This window comes from Benincasa hispida, chromosome 11 (assembly GCF_009727055.1).
Source record: "Benincasa hispida cultivar B227 chromosome 11, ASM972705v1, whole genome shotgun sequence".
In the NCBI taxonomy this organism is placed as follows: Eukaryota; Viridiplantae; Streptophyta; class Magnoliopsida; order Cucurbitales; family Cucurbitaceae; genus Benincasa; species Benincasa hispida.
Window position 1 is genome coordinate 75,122,775 of NC_052359.1, and position 18,551 is coordinate 75,141,325.

The 18,551-nt window shown below is 31.2% G+C and overlaps 1 protein-coding gene across 1 annotated transcript; it reads left to right on the forward strand.

The window, feature by feature from the left end:
• Window positions 1-11,812: 11,812 nt before the first annotated feature.
• On the forward strand, window positions 11,813-18,495 carry LOC120090859. Its single transcript, XM_039048562.1, has 6 exons — window positions 11,813-12,639; window positions 15,174-15,286; window positions 15,368-15,739; window positions 15,973-16,217; window positions 16,251-16,609; window positions 18,089-18,495. The coding sequence occupies exons 1-6, from the start codon at window positions 12,396-12,398 to the stop codon at window positions 18,169-18,171; spliced, it is 1,416 nt and encodes a 471-aa protein (XP_038904490.1). The 5' UTR covers window positions 11,813-12,395; the 3' UTR covers window positions 18,172-18,495.
• Window positions 18,496-18,551: the final 56 nt, after the last annotated feature.

Consider the following 18,551-nt stretch of genomic DNA (forward strand, 5'->3'; position numbering starts at 1 on the left):
TCACAAAACTTAAAGGCACTCGAGAATAGGTCATCCGTACATAAACCTTCAAGTTTGACTTTGTTATTTGACTTAGATATCAAGGGTGACATTTGGGAGCATTTATAGTGGCGATAGACTTAAATGCATCATATGGACAATGAGACTATGAAAATGTACAAGACTCTTTTGTGCTAAACGTATGTCATAATTCATACTCTCTGTTATTAAATAGTATGTCATACCAAAAATCTTCCAATATATTACAAATCATTTTGACTTTTTTTATTTATTTAGCCGTAAGGACCATGACTGGAAATTGTTTGATCGATTTTAGCTTATTTATCAGAGGCCTCTTTCAGCATGACAAATTTTTTTGTTTTCATGACGGAAAAAGTTTGGATCCACATTGGATCTCACTTGAATCACTACATCTATCCTCCTCTTTTGATTTTTTTCTTTTTCGTTAATGGGTTAAGGGTGCGGGTTCTGTTATAAATTAAATATAGTATCCAAAATGGGAATGAGCTAGGACTATGAACTTATAATCTATAATCTAATGATCGAGTCGATTCTAGGTGATGATCAGTAGTTGGTCTGAGAGGATGATCAGCCACACTGGGACTGAGACACGGCCCATACTCCTACGGGAGGCAGCAATAAGTGGGTTGGAAAAAATTCTAATTTTTAACTTTTAGTTTGATAGTACAAACTTTATGGCAGTTAATGTATGTTCATCTTGAACTTAAAATTTGCAACGTGTATAATTTAATATTTTCTATCACAATTTACTCAACAATATAATTAGGCTAGATTGAATTCAAGTTGACATCATTTAAAACAAAGATCTCGTATGAGAAAAAATATTGCAAAATCAAAATTTGGCAATATTTGAAGGATAGAAGCACTTTTATTATTCTTGTTGATTTTCAATAGGGACTAGTTTGTATTAGATAATATAAGCTTTTGATAATTTCTTTTTAATTCGTTTGGAAGTATATTATGTATTTTATATTATATTACTAAATTATATTTAAACTTTAAAGAGATAAAAATAAATAAAGAAGCAAATAGAAAAAAAAAACAACAAAAAACAGTTTCAAACAAGTTTTTGTCTTTGTTTTTTTCAATAAGCAAGAAGCAAAAATAATCACCAAATATATTCTTGTTTCTAGTTATTAAAAGACAAGCAGAAAACAAGAAATATGAATATTATCAAACAGGCTCAAAAAATCCTAAATTATCAAGTGAAAGAAAAACAATCGAAAAACTTATTGGAGTTCAAAGGAATGATTACAGATCTAGAGAAAACCAAGAACTTGATCAATCGACCGAAACTGAAATCTCACATAAAGAAACGAATGAGAGGTAGGAAGAGGACAATTTGAACTTTTAGAGCCATCCTCAAACATTGAGGGGTGTTTAGGCTACCAACTTAGTCCACTTCATGTTTGAGGCTCCAATTATAATAGTTGAGGTTTACAACTATTATCTACCCAAACTATAGACTATTATAACTTACTGACTAAAATAGTTTACATTCTAAACACAAACTATTATAACCTACATTAAAATACTGCACCTAAACATATATTATTATAACCTACCGACTACTATAACTCATTGAGTATAATAATCCAACATCCTAAATGACTCCTAAGTATTAAAGGGAGAAATGGTATTTTTATATGCTATGTAAAAGTTAAGTCAAAGGTTCCAAACAACTAATTTCTTAAAAGAGGTATTTTATCGAAAGCAAAATTTTGAAGGGACTAATTTTGTTGAACCTTCTTCTTAGTGACACTTCAAGTTTGAAAGCACGAGACTAACAAAATATGAAAAACAAAACTGTAAAATGTACTTCATTTCCATCCAACTACTTCCATTTGGTAATTATTTAATTTTTAATTTTTTTATTTTTAAAAATAAAGTCTACATACATTACTTCTACTTCCAAATTTCTTCCTTTGTTATCTTCTTTTTACCATGATTTAAAAAACCAAGCTAAAATTTGAAAACTAAAAAAAAAAATAGCTTTTCAAAAGTTGTTTTTATTTTTGGAATTTGATTAAGAATTCAACTATTGTACTTAAGAAAAATGCAAATCATGGTAAGAAATTAAAAAGAAATAGACTTAATTTTCAAAAACTAAAAACTAAAAATGAAATTGTTATCAAACAGGACCTTAATTTTTAGTTTTTTTTTTATTAACGTATTTAAAAAGATCTGCTCAAGTTTTGAAAACTAATTAAAAATATAATTTTAAAATGATTGCTTTTTTTATTAGAATTTGATTAGAAATTTAAGTATGTTATAATAAAGTTGAAAAATATAATAAAAAAATTGAGAATAAACAAATATAAATTTAAAAAAACGATATGGTTAATAAATGAAGTTATCTATGACATATTAAAAAGCAAGAATGTTTAGAAAACAATTTTGGACTACTTCACCCTTACTTGAATTTATATATTTACAAAGATGCCATCAACGTTCATTATTAATAGTGAATGAATTTTAAAAAATACAATTTCGTATGAGGTTCAATTTCTGTCAACAAGAGCGTAGTTCAACTAGCATAGTGTTTATATTATCAACCTCGTGGTTTGAGGTTCAATTCGAGAAAATTAAAATAATATAGTAGTTTTGAAAACAATTTATAAAAATATTGTACTTTTGAAACTATTTAAAAAAATATATTATTTTTTTTTAATAGGTCGAGGGTTGAAAATTCGACCAACCTTTACTTTTTTTTTTTTAATAATTTCCAATACATCGAGTGTTGAAAATTCGACCCACCTAGGTCGATTTTCAACATTCGACCTTTGTTTTTTTTTTTTTTCATTTTATAAGACACTTTCTAAAAATATTTTATTATTTTATTATTTTATTTAAACTCTAAAAAGAAAAAATTAAAAAAAATAATATCTCATAAAAACAAAAAAATATAAATTAAAATATCTCATTTATATAAAAATAATTACAAAAATCAATGTGTCCCACAAGGCGGACGTTGTCGATTTCGAGTTGGTTGTCATCGTCGACTTCGAATTTGAGGTTACTCTAGTTCTTCTTGATGTTGCTCTGGTACCTCTGCAAACGCTTCATGATATAAATATTCATTATGCTCTCCACGACCCCGACCATGTCCATGCATGTATGAAGACAAAGGACCAGCCTCTAAGTATAATGTCCTTAACCAAATGATGGCATCATCATCATCAGACTAACATAATCAGTTTGACTCTGCGTCTGCATCACAAGGGGCAACTCTTCCACATTATGGGCAACCTCATCAAACTCATCCTCTTCCCGTATAGGTCTTCTATGTCTAGGAGTTGGTGGAGGAACAATAGGTATATCGTACATATAATGTATTTCCTCCATATAGCTTTGGTTGTCACTACATATAGCAAAAACTTGGTTCGAATCATTCGCAACATCACGGAATCTACTGTTATTCGATCTCTATGAATTATAAAATAATTAAATAATATTAAAATAAATTTAAATTAAAAATAATTAGATAATATTCATTCATTTACCAAATGACTCACAGCTGCTCCCGGACGAGTGACATAGTGCCTTGTGATATTATTATACTGATGAATGTAGTCTTGAGTGACATCCTTGTCAAACTGTTCAATAGAAACCCTCACTGCAATAAACCTTGCACGATAGCGCCATCGCACTACCAAATGTGCAACTTTTTCGGACCAATTTACAGTCCTTAAGTCGATATCATGTAGTAGGGGTTCAATATTACAAGGCGATGGGATATCCTGCTGAAAATCGAAATGTCTCATCACCCTGTCAGGAAGATTTCACTCACCAATGTGAAAACATATGAGAGAACTCATCGTCCGCCATATGTTTTGACCATTCTTACAGAAATTGGGCAAAATATGCATAATAATTTTGTATGGCTCCCAAATAACCTGAAACACAAAATATTATATTAGAGAACATTAAAGACAAATACAATAAAAATGTGTAAAAAAAATCAATAAGATTCAGTGTAATATACCTGACCAAGTTGAAGCAGATCAAACATGTATTTGTACTGGCTGACTACATGTGTGACTGTCCTAGTCACACAAAATTTGTCTCTCCACCTAAATTTTTAAATTGATAATTTAGAATCTAAATTAACTAGATCAGTGATATAAAAATTAAATTGAATTAAAATAACATACCGAGAACCGTAGGCTCGTCCAGCTAACTGAGCGTCATTAACATGTTGTAGCTGTGGAGCCATTATTGGAAATTGCTCCCAAGCTCATAGTTGCAAAAGTATGAGAGGCACAGTTATCTCAAGAACCTCAAGTCTTATTGATTTGCATAGTTGACTATATAACCATGCCAAACATGCTCCACCTCACAAATACCATCCCGCATCATAGAGGTTAGCTAATAGTGGCAGGAACATCAAGTAAACAAAATGACTTGATTTGTCGGAAAATAGACTTTCACCCATCATTTGTAGTATATATGCTCGTGCATATCTTATGACAATTTCCTCGTCTGCATCATCTGCGAGCTCACGGAATTGTGTTCCTAACCATATCAAACTTAACCTTGACCCTTTAATTTTGTCGGTAAGTGGGGTCACACCGAGGTACAATTGACAAATTTGTGACCAGTCATCGTACATCACTCCGGTGACCGACTCACCGTCAACAGGTAACCTCAACAATACTTCTATGTCTTGTAGAGTGATAGTGCACTCTCCAACAGACATATGAAAAATGTTATGCATCTCAGGTCCTCTCTCGACCAAGGATGTGATCAGATGTCAGTCCAAACTGAATAAATCCCAATCTGGTAGCTCATAGAATTAGATGTGCACAGTAGCGATAATATTCGAGGGTGGAGTGGGATAGTGCGCTGGAGAACTGTTCTCTCGACGCCTGCAAGATATTTTCTCCAGTAGTACGATCTCGTCATACAACAGATGATCGATAAATGGACTGGTTGTATAAAACATCGGACTGGTCCTGGGTTTAAAGCCATGATAAAAAAATAATATTTATTTCTCAATTAAAAAAATATTTATTTCTCAATAGAAGAATAATATACAACTTAATTAACTTAAAAGAATAATGTGCAACTTAATTAAAAGAATAATGTACAACTTAATTAAAAGATAATGTACAACTTTATAAATTATAATAAAAAAATTGAATATACAATAAAAGTATCTACACTTAACTAATATACATGATAAAAGATTATTTTTTCTCATTAATAATGTCAACTTAATTAAAAGAATAATGTACAACTTAATTAAAATTAATTGTACAACTTTATTAAAAGAATATGTACAACTTAATTAAAGATTGAATATACATAAAGTGTCTACACTTAATTAAATATACATGAATAAAAGAAGTATTAATTTCTCAATTAAAGAATAATGTACAACTTTATAGGTTTACAATAAAAAAATTGAATATATAATAAATTATAATAAAAAAATTGAATATACAATAAAAGTGTCTACACTTAATTAAATATACATGATAAAATAAGTATTTGTTTTCTCAATTAAAAGAATAATGTATAACTTTATAGATTACAATAAAAAAAATTGAATATACAATAAATTATAATAAAAAATTGAATATACAATAAATTATAATAAAAAAATTGAATATACAATAAAATAAAGATATAATAAAAAAATATTTATTTCTCAATCCCTAACTATCTGGAGCCCGTCTTAGTAACGAAGGATACTTCCTTCGATCATAACCTAACTAATTACAAAATCTACATCGTTGTTAAGTGACTGCTTCTGTCCAATCCATCTCGTTGTGATAACGTAAACTTTTTGGTCTACCAGGTTTACTCAACAACGATGGATCATGATGAAAGACGGGCATATTAGGGTGCGTGATCTAGTAATCTTCATGCGGTACAGGTTGAAATTGAGGAGAGTAACATTCAACATACGTTGACAATTTATAGTAGTCCTCAATAAAGTCTTCATAGTTCATGTTAAAATGTGAGCAAACGACCATAAAATGCGAGCATGGAATGCTGAACGCTTGTCATTTGTTACATGAACAGTACCGCTCGGACCTGTTTAGCCTCAATATTTGAACATTTCCTTCTTTGGCATTGAGACTATGACGTCCAATCTTCCCATGAAACATACCTTCATACCGATTGTATGATTGGACTTCATGTTTACTAGATCTTGCAGCCTATTTATTTATTTTCTCATATGCGTACCTGGATTTTTACTCCACTTAGTATTATAAAATATGCTTGAAATAAATTGTTAATAACATATATATATAATATTACCAGGTGTATTTATCTTGACGCTCCAATGCATCCCTTATATCTTCTCTTCTTTTCTCGAAATAATTCACGCATTTGAAGAATGCTATTTGAGCAAGAGCATTTATAGGCAACATTCGAGCTCCATCATATGCTTAAGCCCATTGCTCTAAACTAATGTTGTAAAAAAAAACTGCTCCGATTTATTCCTTTGATATCTTCAATTGCTTTATTGAACTTCCAAATTTGAAACTGACACCCGGCACGATAAACAAAATTTTCAATGTATTAAATCTGTACTTTTTTATTAAAGTTGCTGACGATATGTCGTAAGCAGAAACGATGGTGACATTTTGGTCTCGTCCAACTATTTGTTGGATTGTTCCCTGCTGCGATTATGTCAGCATGTCGATATGAAAACACACCTCTTCGTGTGTTACAATTTCTCTCAAGTGTTTCAGGACAATACGTCGTAAGCAAAAACGATCGTTTAGCGTCTCGTAAGCGACCGATTAATCTTGTTTTATTCCTATCGTCTAATAAAGAAATTGTTCATCGTTCACTTGTTCTTTCCAGAAGTTTGCACCTATTGTTATGTTAATAAAGAATTACTAAACAATCGCATAGTAATTTTACTAAACGATTATGTGCGATCGTGTATAATTACTAAATGATTGCATTGTAATCTACTAAACTACTAAACAATTGTGTGTGATCGTGTATAATTACTAAACGATTCTTTAATTTCCTTTAGGTCGAGGGTTTGTTCTATAATTTTTCAGAGGTCCTCGACCTCTTTCAAATTTTTTGCTCTTCCCTTAACAAGTCGAGGGTTGAATCCTCGTCCTCTTCTCAATTTCCTTTAGGTCGAGGGTCAAACCCTCGATCTCTTCTTTAATTTTCGACAGGTCGAGGGTTGAACCCTCGACAAAATATTTTAAACAAAATTCCTGTCTCGAAAACTTCAAAACTCCAAAACAATCATAGATATCTAAATAGTTTCAAACCCATTATATTTACCTAAATTGTTTTCCTAATCACAATATTTAAAAAAAAAAAAAAAAAAAAAAAACTTCGTTCAGTTTCCCACCATGCATTTTAATTACAATATCTTTCTAAAAAATACAATTTCGTATGAGTTTTAAATGGGTACAATTTCTCTATAATTATTTAATGTTATTTGGATAATTAATTATTTAAAATAAATACTTATGCCCTCAAGAAAACCAATGGCTAAACCCGTTTTGTTGGTACACTAACACTAGCACTACTGATACTTTTCACCCACTGTATATCCTCGATGCAGCATTAAGCATGGAGAAACAATGAAATTCAAATTTAATTTAATTTATTATTAAAAAGAAACTCTTAGAAAAGAAAAGTAAGAAGTTTAAATACAATTAATGTCTGACGGTCAAACTTCATTAATGTATGAAATCAAACTTTTGCTTCAATCAAACCTTCTTTCACAAAATGATTCTCAAACACAATTCATTGCAAGTCAATTCAATTTTTTGTATTCAATTTTTCAATGAAATATTTCATTCTCGTTGCATAGATATGTAGTAAATACTCCAAAAGTTGTAATTATACGTATTAGATAAAAAAAAATAAAAAATAAATAAAAAAGACAATGTTAGAAATGCGATCCAGAAATATGAATATAAATTTTCATTCTAAGTCAATTCAATTTTTTTGTGCTTGTCTTTTTGAATGAACTATTCTACTCTATATTTTATGTATTTTTTATGGCATAGATATGTCGGAAATGTTCTAAAATTTGTTATGATATATATATTAGATAAATAAGACAATGCAGAAAATGTGACAAAAAAAATATTTTTCCTGTGTGCTTGAGTTGGGATAAGATCAAAGAAATATGAGTATAAATTTTCATGGTAAGTCATTTCAATTTTATGTGTTCATCTTTTTCTCAATGAATACATAAAACTACTATTGAAATTTCATGTTTGAGTTTACAAACACTATGATTATACTAAAAAAAACTACAATTGAAATTTCACGTGTAATTATAAATACTAAACATCATAATAAGCTCTCTAAATCCAATTTTATAACATGCAAAAGATTTTGAGGATTTTATGTGAAAAAAGAAAGTGAACAAGTGGGGAGATCTTAAACAATACACATGAAGAATAATACAATCGACTAAATGAATATAGACCATTGTTGATGCCAAATTTTGGACAGGTCAGAATGCACATGATCTTCACGTGATACTAGCAATGAATTTGTTTGAAGAGGAGAAGAATGTGACTTACAAAAGAGAAAATTTGCACACTGATATAGAGCTTATTGCACAAACTTCGATGCTTAAATATGAGAGTGAAAGAGCATGGAAACTAAAGAGAGTTTGAGGGTAGGGCTCAAGTTACCTCATATAAAGTCATAATGATATAATTATAGAGAAAAGCTGACCTAGATTGTTCCCTAGGGTTTTCAAATTGCCTTAAGATAAGAAGATAACCTATCAGGCCAAGAAGCGTGCTCAGTTTAGTGTTTGGCTAGGGTCGACCTAGGTCTCGAGCTAAGGTCAAGCGTCTCTATTAGGTCATATCTTGGGCATAAAATGTCACTTTGGGTCGTGACATGCGTAAAATATGCCCTGTTGGGCATTTGGCAAGAGTCGGCCTTGACCGAGGGCACTGGCTTGGGCCTTGCCCGAGTCAATCCCCTTTTTTAGGCCTACTTCGGTCTTTCATTACCATTTTCGATCCATATCACACTTCTTGACTTTGTTGTTTCTAAATGTCAATTATATCCTTTGATCTCAAAATCACTCGTAACGATCATTAACCATTCTATATGATTAAGCATAAAAAATAATGTCTTTAAAACAAATTGGATCCATTTAAATACATTATTAATTGACCAAACTTACCTAGTTCTATTCTATTCGTTGGTTTATTACTTTTATATCCAAAAAAATCATTACAATTGAGTTTTTTTATTAAAAAAAAATTGATGCTTCATTATGAGAGAAAAATATTAACAAATATACTGTTTAAAAAATGAAAAATACCCTAATAAAAATTTATCAAAAATCAAATATGTATCAATTTGAACTTTCCTCATCACACTAATTGAATACAAACTACAGAAGATTGCATAAAATAAATTAAAAGCTAAAATGTTGAGTTATTTCCAAATCTATTTGACCGTACTAATTTAGATACATTCGTTTTTACTTTTTTTTTTCATTTTCACAAATAAGTATCATACAATTTTTTAAAATTACTATTGCATAAATTAATTAAAGAGCTGCATGTTATTATAAAATAATTGTTTAAAAGCCAGTTAATAAATTTATTTCTATAAATTAAAATTGGTAATTAAAAAGCACGAGAAAGTGATACCAGTACCAGTACTAAATTTATAGAAGTGTGATATATATGAAATAAAACATTATTCTTTCTTTTTCCCTTTTGGACTAATAAAAAAAGACCAACCAACCAATTATAGAAGATGAACTAAAGAACAAATATTAAATTTAATTTATGTTAGGAAACTCGTTTTTCTATATTTAAATACTTTTCTCATAAATTACTAAGTTTTTTTTTAAAATAATATATAGATGAGAGAATCGAACATTTGACTTTGAGATTGATAGTACAAATACTATGACGATTAAACTATGTATTATGTCATATAAATTTGTAACCAATTTGAATGTTCTCCGAAATAAATAATTCAATAAAAATATATTAAATACGAAAGACTAAATTGAAAATGGTTTCCCATGCAATGATTATACTAAAAAAAAACTTTGAAAATGCTAAAATTGTGCCATCTAAATTGAAAAGACAATAAAATATTAGGGACCAAAACATCCATATTAATCCATAAAAATATTCAAACTAAATAAAATTTTATTATAAGAATATACAAAAATGAATCTTAAGTAGTTTTTGAAATTAATTATATTGGATAAAAATCAAAATTTTATAATATTCGTGCAATTGCACGTGGTAGAACATTAGTACAGCTAAAACGTTAGCCAAACCCCTTTAAAAGATAGAAAATTAAAATGGTAAATATAATTTGTCTAATCTAAAATATAAAAAAAAGGCAAATACAAATTTTCGTCTACAAGTCCAAAAATGCATCCTACCAAAAATGTAAAAAAATAATAATAATAAAATAAAAATAAAATAAAATAAAAAAGAGAAAAAAAACTGTTTTTTAAAAATTCACACGCCACTACTCCCTTATCATCAAGTAAGAAGATCAACTCGTTTTTAAAAAACTAACACATGAATAAGGAAAAGAACAAAAATCGAAACATAACATGTAAAATTATATACCCAACTTAGTCTTTGTTTGGTATATATAAAAAACCTGTTTGATCTTTAACACCCCGTTTAGTAGTAATTTTATTTTTTATTTTTAAAAGTTAAAATCTATGACACTATTTTTATCTCAAATTTTTTTCATTTATTATCAACTTTTTACTAATAATTTAAAAAACAAGCCAAATTTTGAGAACTAAAAAAATAACTTCCAAAAAGTTGTTTTTCTTTTTCTGAATTTGGTTATGAATTCAACCATTGTATTTAAAAAATGATGCAAATCTAGTAATAAATTTAGAAGATATAGGTTTAATTTCAAAAAACAAAAACAAAAAACAAGATTATTACCAAACGAGATCTAAATTGTTTAGTTTTTATTTGATCACTAAATTTAGAATGTTACACTTTTATCAATAAATTTTGAATTTATTTTTTATTCGATCCTTAAATGCCATAACGTTACATTTTTACTTTTAGATTTTGAATTTAGTTTTTATTTGATTTTTAAGTTTCATTGTTTTATAGTTTTTCTTGAACTTTTACCAATGTCCATTTTAGTTTTTAACATTTTCATTTAATTAATTAATTAGAAATAATTATGTTAGTTAAAATTTTAAATTAACTTGAGTATTGACGTAAAATTAGTGAAAACCAATATAACTATAATCAATTTAATTCATTTAAATTAATTAATGGAAAATACTTATCAATAGAAAATCCAAAAATATTTACACTTTATAGTAAAAAATTTTGCTATAAATTGTAAATATTTTTAAATATTTTTTATTTTTAAAAAGGTCCCTTAATTAATAGATAATAATTTAAAATTGAAAGTAAATATTTAGTTAAAAATCAAAGTCAAAAGTGTGATTTTGAATTTAGCTATATAATATTGTTGTCGAGAAAAATGAAAACAAAACTTTTCAAAAATAACAATATAGCATTTTGAAATCTAATATCAAAATAGATTAAAAATATAATATTTTAAAATTTAAAAATTAAACTAGTAAAAAGGATATATATATATATATATATATATATATTAATAATCAAGGGAAACAAAAGATCCCACGTGTGCAATGAAAATAAAACAAATAATATTAAGGGGAAAAAAGACAAGATTATCAGAAAAAAAATCCACATTATTCTTATGGAAAAAATCAATGATTATTATCGAAGGAGGAAGGAGTGCTTATGCGCCTCACACGGTTTCTTCTTCAACACACTGAGCTGAAAATCACTCATTGAATCTTTTATGAATAAAATTAAAAAGTGGAAGTAAAAGGAGAAGATCGCCCCACGGCTCTTCATTTAAGTGCGCAATTAGTGCCTTCAATTACATTTCTCTGTTTTTGCCGCCTCTTCTTCCCTCTTTCTACCTTTTTTTGCTTCTACTGTCATGTCAACTTCTTCCACCTTTTTCAAATTTTTTCATTTATAAATTTTGATAAAGAAAACCGATAGATGAATGGTTGATAAATGACAGATAAATCCACCACTATATCCCCATTTACTTCAGAACACTATGGCTGTCATTAGCAGTTGTTGCCCCAGTTAATTCGAACCAAACCACCCCATTTCTCTCTCTTTTTCTCTCGAACCCTAGATTTTTTTTATTTTTTTTTTTAATTTGGTTCTGGGTTTGCGGTGAATTAGCCCAACGGTGGGATTTTGAGCTTTTATCGTGCTGTATTAATTCTTTGTGGTTCTGGGGTTGATTTGATTTGAATTTTAGATGTAATGGGTGAAGATAATTTGGACCCAATTGAGGGAGGTGACAATGGAGATTGTTAAACCCACTTCACATGCATTGCTTCCATGGGAAAGAGTGAAGAAGAACAGACGCTGCCGGTTGGAGTGAGCTCCTCTGAGCTTTCTGACCGGAATGTGGAGAGCAGGTGCGGCGGCGGCGGGTGCTCTGGGATTCGTAGACTGATTGCGGTGAGATGTGTCTTCTTCCTGTTATTATCGGTGGCTGTGTTTCTTTCTGCTATTTTTTGGCTGCCGCCGTTCTTGTCCTATGGAAATTGGCCGGATCGGCCTGTTGATTCTGCTTATAGAGGTCGGAACCTTTGTCATTCTTTTTGATTTCGTGATTTTCTTGTTATGGTTTCTAGTGTTTTGAGTGCTTGTACACTTCTGTGGCAGTGATAGGCCTAGAATTCTGTTGGTGGGTGTTGTTAGATTATAATCCCCTTGTTATTGTGACTTCTGAGGATATAACCAAGAGATGGGATACAAATTTTGGTTGTTTTGAAGAGTAGGGTTTTGGATTGTTTGAATGTCTACAATTATTGTTCTTGTGTATAGATGGTTACTTGTGGAACAATTATAGTTGTGATTTATTGGATTTGATAGGATTGTAAGAAAGGAAAAATTTCGATCATGAGGTAATTTGAGACCAAGCTTAATTATGTTCTAGCTTCTTCTTGAGAAACATTTAGAACATTAACTTCAATTGTTCTAAAAATAGGTTCAATTGTTCTAAAAATAGGTCAAGATAACACATGACGAAATAACAAGGGGAAGAATTTGTAAAAAATAATTGACCAAGTACAGTCTCACTGAGATTGTTGTTATAGGAAGAAAACAGAAACTTTTCTTATAAAAAAAAGTAATAATAAATAAACACAGTTTAATCTCGACACCTGAAACTTGGCAATTTGTTATATACTTTTGATTTCATCAAAATATATGTCACAATTTTGTTCTTTAGTTAGGCTTCCATTACATTTATCCACTAGGTTTAGAAAAAGAAACGTAAATCTCCCAAAACCCACTTATGTTAATGAAAATCAAACCCCGACAAACTAATGCACGAAATCAATTCTCAGCAAATCAACGTGAAATTTGATCATTGAATAAATCTCTTAAAACTCACTAATTTGAACAAAAAAAATCTAGCCCTAGGCCTCCTCCAAATTAGGCTTAGGGACCTCTCATCCCTAAGGCCTCTAGGCGGTGTTCTCCCCTTCTGTTGAATATATTTTTTCTTGTATCTCATTAAAAAAATCTAGCCCTAGACGATATATAAAGAACTGGAATGATATTAAAATATAAAAGATAAAGAACTACAAGAAAACTCTAAGTTGTGTGTTATATTGAAGAATCCTTTTTCCATTTAGCTGTCAGTATAGCATCCCCCAGGAAAGAAAACAATATCATTAGTACTTTCTATTTCAATAAGATTGACAGGTTTGTTATAGTGACAAATCCTTATTGGCTGTCTATTTAGCAGTTAGTATCGGTTCAACCTTCAAACAGAAAACAATTTGTTTAGTTAGCTCAAGGTTATGACTAATTTTCATCTTCGTCCCCTCACTGCCTCATTTTTCTGGTGGTATCTATGTATGAACTTGCCAACAGTGCCCAAACACAAAAAACTCAAAGAAAACATAAAGAAATACAAGATAGTAATATATTGCAATATCAAGAGAAGTTAAAACATACCTATAACCTTACAAGAGGGCTACCGTTCTCTCCCAAAGTCACACAATAGACAATCTCACTAAAATGATCTCAACAATATCTCTGTCGATACTTTCCATCTTCTCTTCTATTCTTTTAGCCTTTTCTTTTCCCTCAATTACGAATGTTGAATATGATCTGATATCAAACATGGCATGGAAATTTACAAATGCACTAAAGATAACTATATTACGATATCAAAGAAGAAATTACAATATCAACAACCTTTCGATGTCTATGCGTCTGCCACAACCAATCCTCTAAGGACCGGCTTATCAAAATGATCCTCGCTCTAGCTCTAACTCTCCTATTTATAACTAAGTTACTCCTAAGTAATTACCACTATGCCCTTACTATTAACCTACTATTATTCCCTATATATCCCTTTCTAGTATTCTCACTGACCTTTGAAGAATAAAATTAGTATCTAATGGGCAACTTTTAATAAATTAAAGAAATATTTTACTGCATTATTTATTCTGAAAATCTGAATTTATATTTAAAAGTGGGTTTGGATGTTCTTGCGATTATTTTGGAGTTATGAGTTTGATTGTTTGTTTGTTTATTTTTTTTCTCCCTTTCTTTCTTTCAGCATAAAAATTCAACATGTTTATGGTCAATAATGGATTAAATATACGGCCTAAAAGCAGATAGTGCTCTGATTTTAAATGGATCTCTCTCATCTCTTTGTATAAGTGATGACAGTCTCGATTCTTGATGTATTGGAAATTGAAAAGAGAGATACATATTAACTAATAAAATCATATAGTGTGCTTATGAAATTAGTTGTGTTGGTTATATAATTAGAGGGTTTAGGAGTTGGTTGGTACCCCATAAACATAAACTCATGCGAGTACTCCATCTGATTGTTTTGTGTCTCCTGTTTTGTTTGGTTGTGGTGGACTTCGAGACAAAGAAGTTCGAAATAAAATTAATTAGTGCTCAGAAATTGTGAATTTATTTTTATATTAATTAATTTTTAGTTTTAACGTAATCAGACCGTCTTGGTTGGGTTATTGCAATATGCTAACCATCCCTGTCAAGTTATATTTCTCTTGTAGTATTTAAGTTATTGCACGTATATTATATTCTTTTCACTGAAATGTTATGATCTTATCGCACTTCCAGATCATGAAATAGTAGCAAGTTTTCATGCTTGGAAGCCAGCTCCTTTGCTGGAAAACCATATTTTTGAGCTTGAGGATAACATTTTTGGGGAAATACCCGTACCTTTTGTCAAGGTATCCGGTTCAGTTTCTTGTTTCCTCTGACTTGAAATGTCACATTTTTGGCCATTTAATCTAATACTCTCTTTCAACCAGGTGGCTATCCTCTCACTACAATCATTAGGTGGACCAAATGCAACAAAAATTGTTTTTGCGGTAGATTCCGATGCCAAGTATTCAAAAATTCCCCCAACATCTCAAAGTTTAATCAAGGAAACCTTTGAAACGTTGGTTATAAATGATCCTCCTCTCAGATTGAATGCATCACTATTTGGCAATACATCCTTGTTCGAGGTGTTGAAATTTCCTGGAGGAATAACTATTATTCCTCCTCAGAGTGCGTTCCTTCTGCAGACGGCACAGATCTATTTCAATTTTACATTAAATTATTCTATTTATCAAATTCAAGTGAATTTCGATGATCTTACCAGCCAGCTGAGGTCAGGATTACATCTGTCTCCATATGAGGTTCGGCAGTCTTCCTTACTATCATCTTTCCGATTATATACATGACAGAGAGGGCAACTGATGAAAGCAACTTTAAACTTCACAAAGCATTGGCTTTGAGTTAAATGCATAAAGAAACTTTACGGCTAGATGCATGGATGATGAAACTATATTCACTCTCTTGACTGTTGAAGATTCTGATGTTATTGTTTTTAACTGTGCAGATTTAACTTACAGTGTTTTAAATGATGCAGAATTTATATGTTAGCCTATCGAATGAGAGAGGTTCAACAATGCATGCCCCCACTATTGTTCAGTCATCTGTTCTGATGGCAATTGGGACTAATTCATCAAAACAAAGGCTAAAACAGTTGGCTCAAACCATCACAAATTCTCATTCGAGAAACCTTGGCCTGAACAACACTATATTTGGTAAAGTGAAGCAGGTGCGTCTTTCATCAGTCCTAAACCACTCTCTTGGTGGTGGTGGAAGTGCACGGTCCTGTCTCTTATACACATCTAGATGTGTATAAGAGACAGAACATACACTGAAGAATGGGGTCTCATCTGCTCCCGAAGCTGGTTCATCCCCAGTGGAAAGTCCAACTTCACGAAACTATGAAGCAACCCCGCCTGCTTTTCAATATGGATATAAAAGGTCTTCAAGAAAAGTCAGAAAACAAGCTCATTTAGGCCCTATTCCTTCTCCAAGCAGTTCTCCAGCGTCACCATACTTACGAGTAGGCCTGCCAGCACCTGTCTCTGATTCTATTTCTGCGTCAAGTCCACTGTCAGGTGTAGTTCTATCGAATGTACAGCCTCCAAATTCAGGCAGCAAACATGCAGAAAATTTTGGAAGTTCCCCTTCAGTCTTACCACCACAATTTTCTTGTGAGTATATAGTGTCATCCCTCATTCTCACATTATTTCACAGCTCATTTACTTATTGACTTTCTCTTCACCAAGAGACTTCTCCTTTTGATTTTAACTGTGTTTAGCATGATTGTGATTGGACTATAGGGGAACTGTATATATATATATATATATATATATATATATATTTGCAAAGGTATTGTAATTAAAATGTGGGGAGGGGGAATCGAAGCTCAAACCTCGAAGTTGATAGTATGAACACTATGTCAGTTGAGCTACGCTCTCGTTGGCGGGAACTGTATATTTGGTTTTGGTTAGAATAAGGAGGTTATGATTGTGTGGGTTAGGAAGGAGTGTTAGGCACGTGTGTAGATTGAGGGAGAGATAGAGTTCTCGAAATCCTACTGATAGTTTGAAATTTTTTACCCCTTTCTATGCTGCTGGATACTTTGGTAAACCACCAATACGGTCTGGAACTAATTTTGCAACAATGGTATTTGGGGCCTTCTTGAAAAACCATTACTAATGGTTGGTATATACCGATTTGTGATGGAACAGATTCAGATTTGGCCCAACCAGAGGAATTGCTTCCATCTATTTTCAATTGATTATTAGGTGTCGTGAAGTTCGAAGTAATGAGATCGATGAAGAAGCCACTGTAGTTAACATTGAGGTTTTTGAAAAAAATCTAAGTAAATGGCTATAAGCTCACGGAAAGAAGCTGGTGGAGGTTGTGTTCAGCACTACAAGTTCTTAGGAGTTCATTTCTAATAGTGCATTTGGGTTGACTTACATAGATTACCAAAGGCACAAGGCTGCAATTGTTGAGTTTCTGATGGAAAGTAAGGCAGGTGAAAACACAAGAAGCTCAGATATTAAGTGTAACACAGTGTGAAGCATGAATAAGGTGGAGGTGTAGAACATGTTTGGATTGACTTTCTGGATGTTTAAAAACACCTTTCTTTCCTTAGAAACACTTTTTTAAACACTTAGAAAATCAATCCAAATAAGTTCCTAATGCTTTAGGAAAAAGTACGTAATTGCAAATGTTCCTCGATAGAGCTGATGGTGTTTTTAAGTGTTGCTTTTGATGGGTCTGGTATTTTAAAACTTGAGGTGGGGCATGTCTACATGAAGGACTTTAGGTTGGAAGAGATGAACATCTCAAAATGGTTCCAATGACTCCACTCACCAATGACAAACTTAAAGTTCAGGGCTGCGGTCGCATCTATTTGCAAGACCTCTCAATTTGGTTTCCTTGAGATGCCAAAATTTAGACTCAAACAATGAAAATAAGGTGTTGCTTGGGGATGTGGAAAATATTAGGTACAAAATAAGGCTTGTTTGGAGATTTCGTTTTCGTGTCAATTTATAATTTTTGAGTTCAACATGTGAGGTGTAGAATTGAATCTCTATGTTGTTGATATTAACAATTTTTGTTTTCTTATTCTTGAAGGTAAGTTGGATTGTGTTGTAATCTAACATGCTCGTTCACAGCTTCTGTAGGTGTTCGTGTTTATACCATTCGATGGACACTTGCGCTATTTCTACTTGTATGGCATGTACAACCAAGGAGATAAAACCTACATGCATATTTCAGGATATTGGTAACAGTATGACTCGTGATTCAAATTAGAGTTGTAATAGCGAGACTGACGCAAAGGCATGTTCCTGTTAGAGTTGATATAATAATGATTCCATGTATGTAAATATCAAATCAAGCAAGTTGGGAGATACATTTTTCCAGGTCAAAGTCACATAGGTGGCAGGCCTTTGGTAATTGTGTAATGCTTCTTTTCTCCTTAAAATGTAAGGAGGGAAGAAAAATGTATCTCATTCTATTTTGTTCTCAACTTTTGTTACAAAGTCAATCAAGCAATTACAATTTTTTCAGTGCACAAAAAGCGTCATTTAAGCCAGTAAGTTTATTAGCATGTTGTACTTTTTGAGACTTTATGTT

Bases quoted from the DNA above. Each gene is read 5' to 3' on its own strand.
- LOC120090859 (XM_039048562.1), top strand. From the start codon at position 12,396: ATGGGAAAGAGTGAAGAAGAACAGACGCTGCCGGTTGGAGTGAGCTCC. The intron at 15,287-15,367 runs GTATCCGGTTCA...TCTTTCAACCAG, and splicing joins TACCCGTACCTTTTGTCAAG to GTGGCTATCCTCTCACTACA. The intron at 16,610-18,088 runs GTGAGTATATAG...GCTCGTTCACAG, and splicing joins CTTACCACCACAATTTTCTT to CTTCTGTAGGTGTTCGTGTT.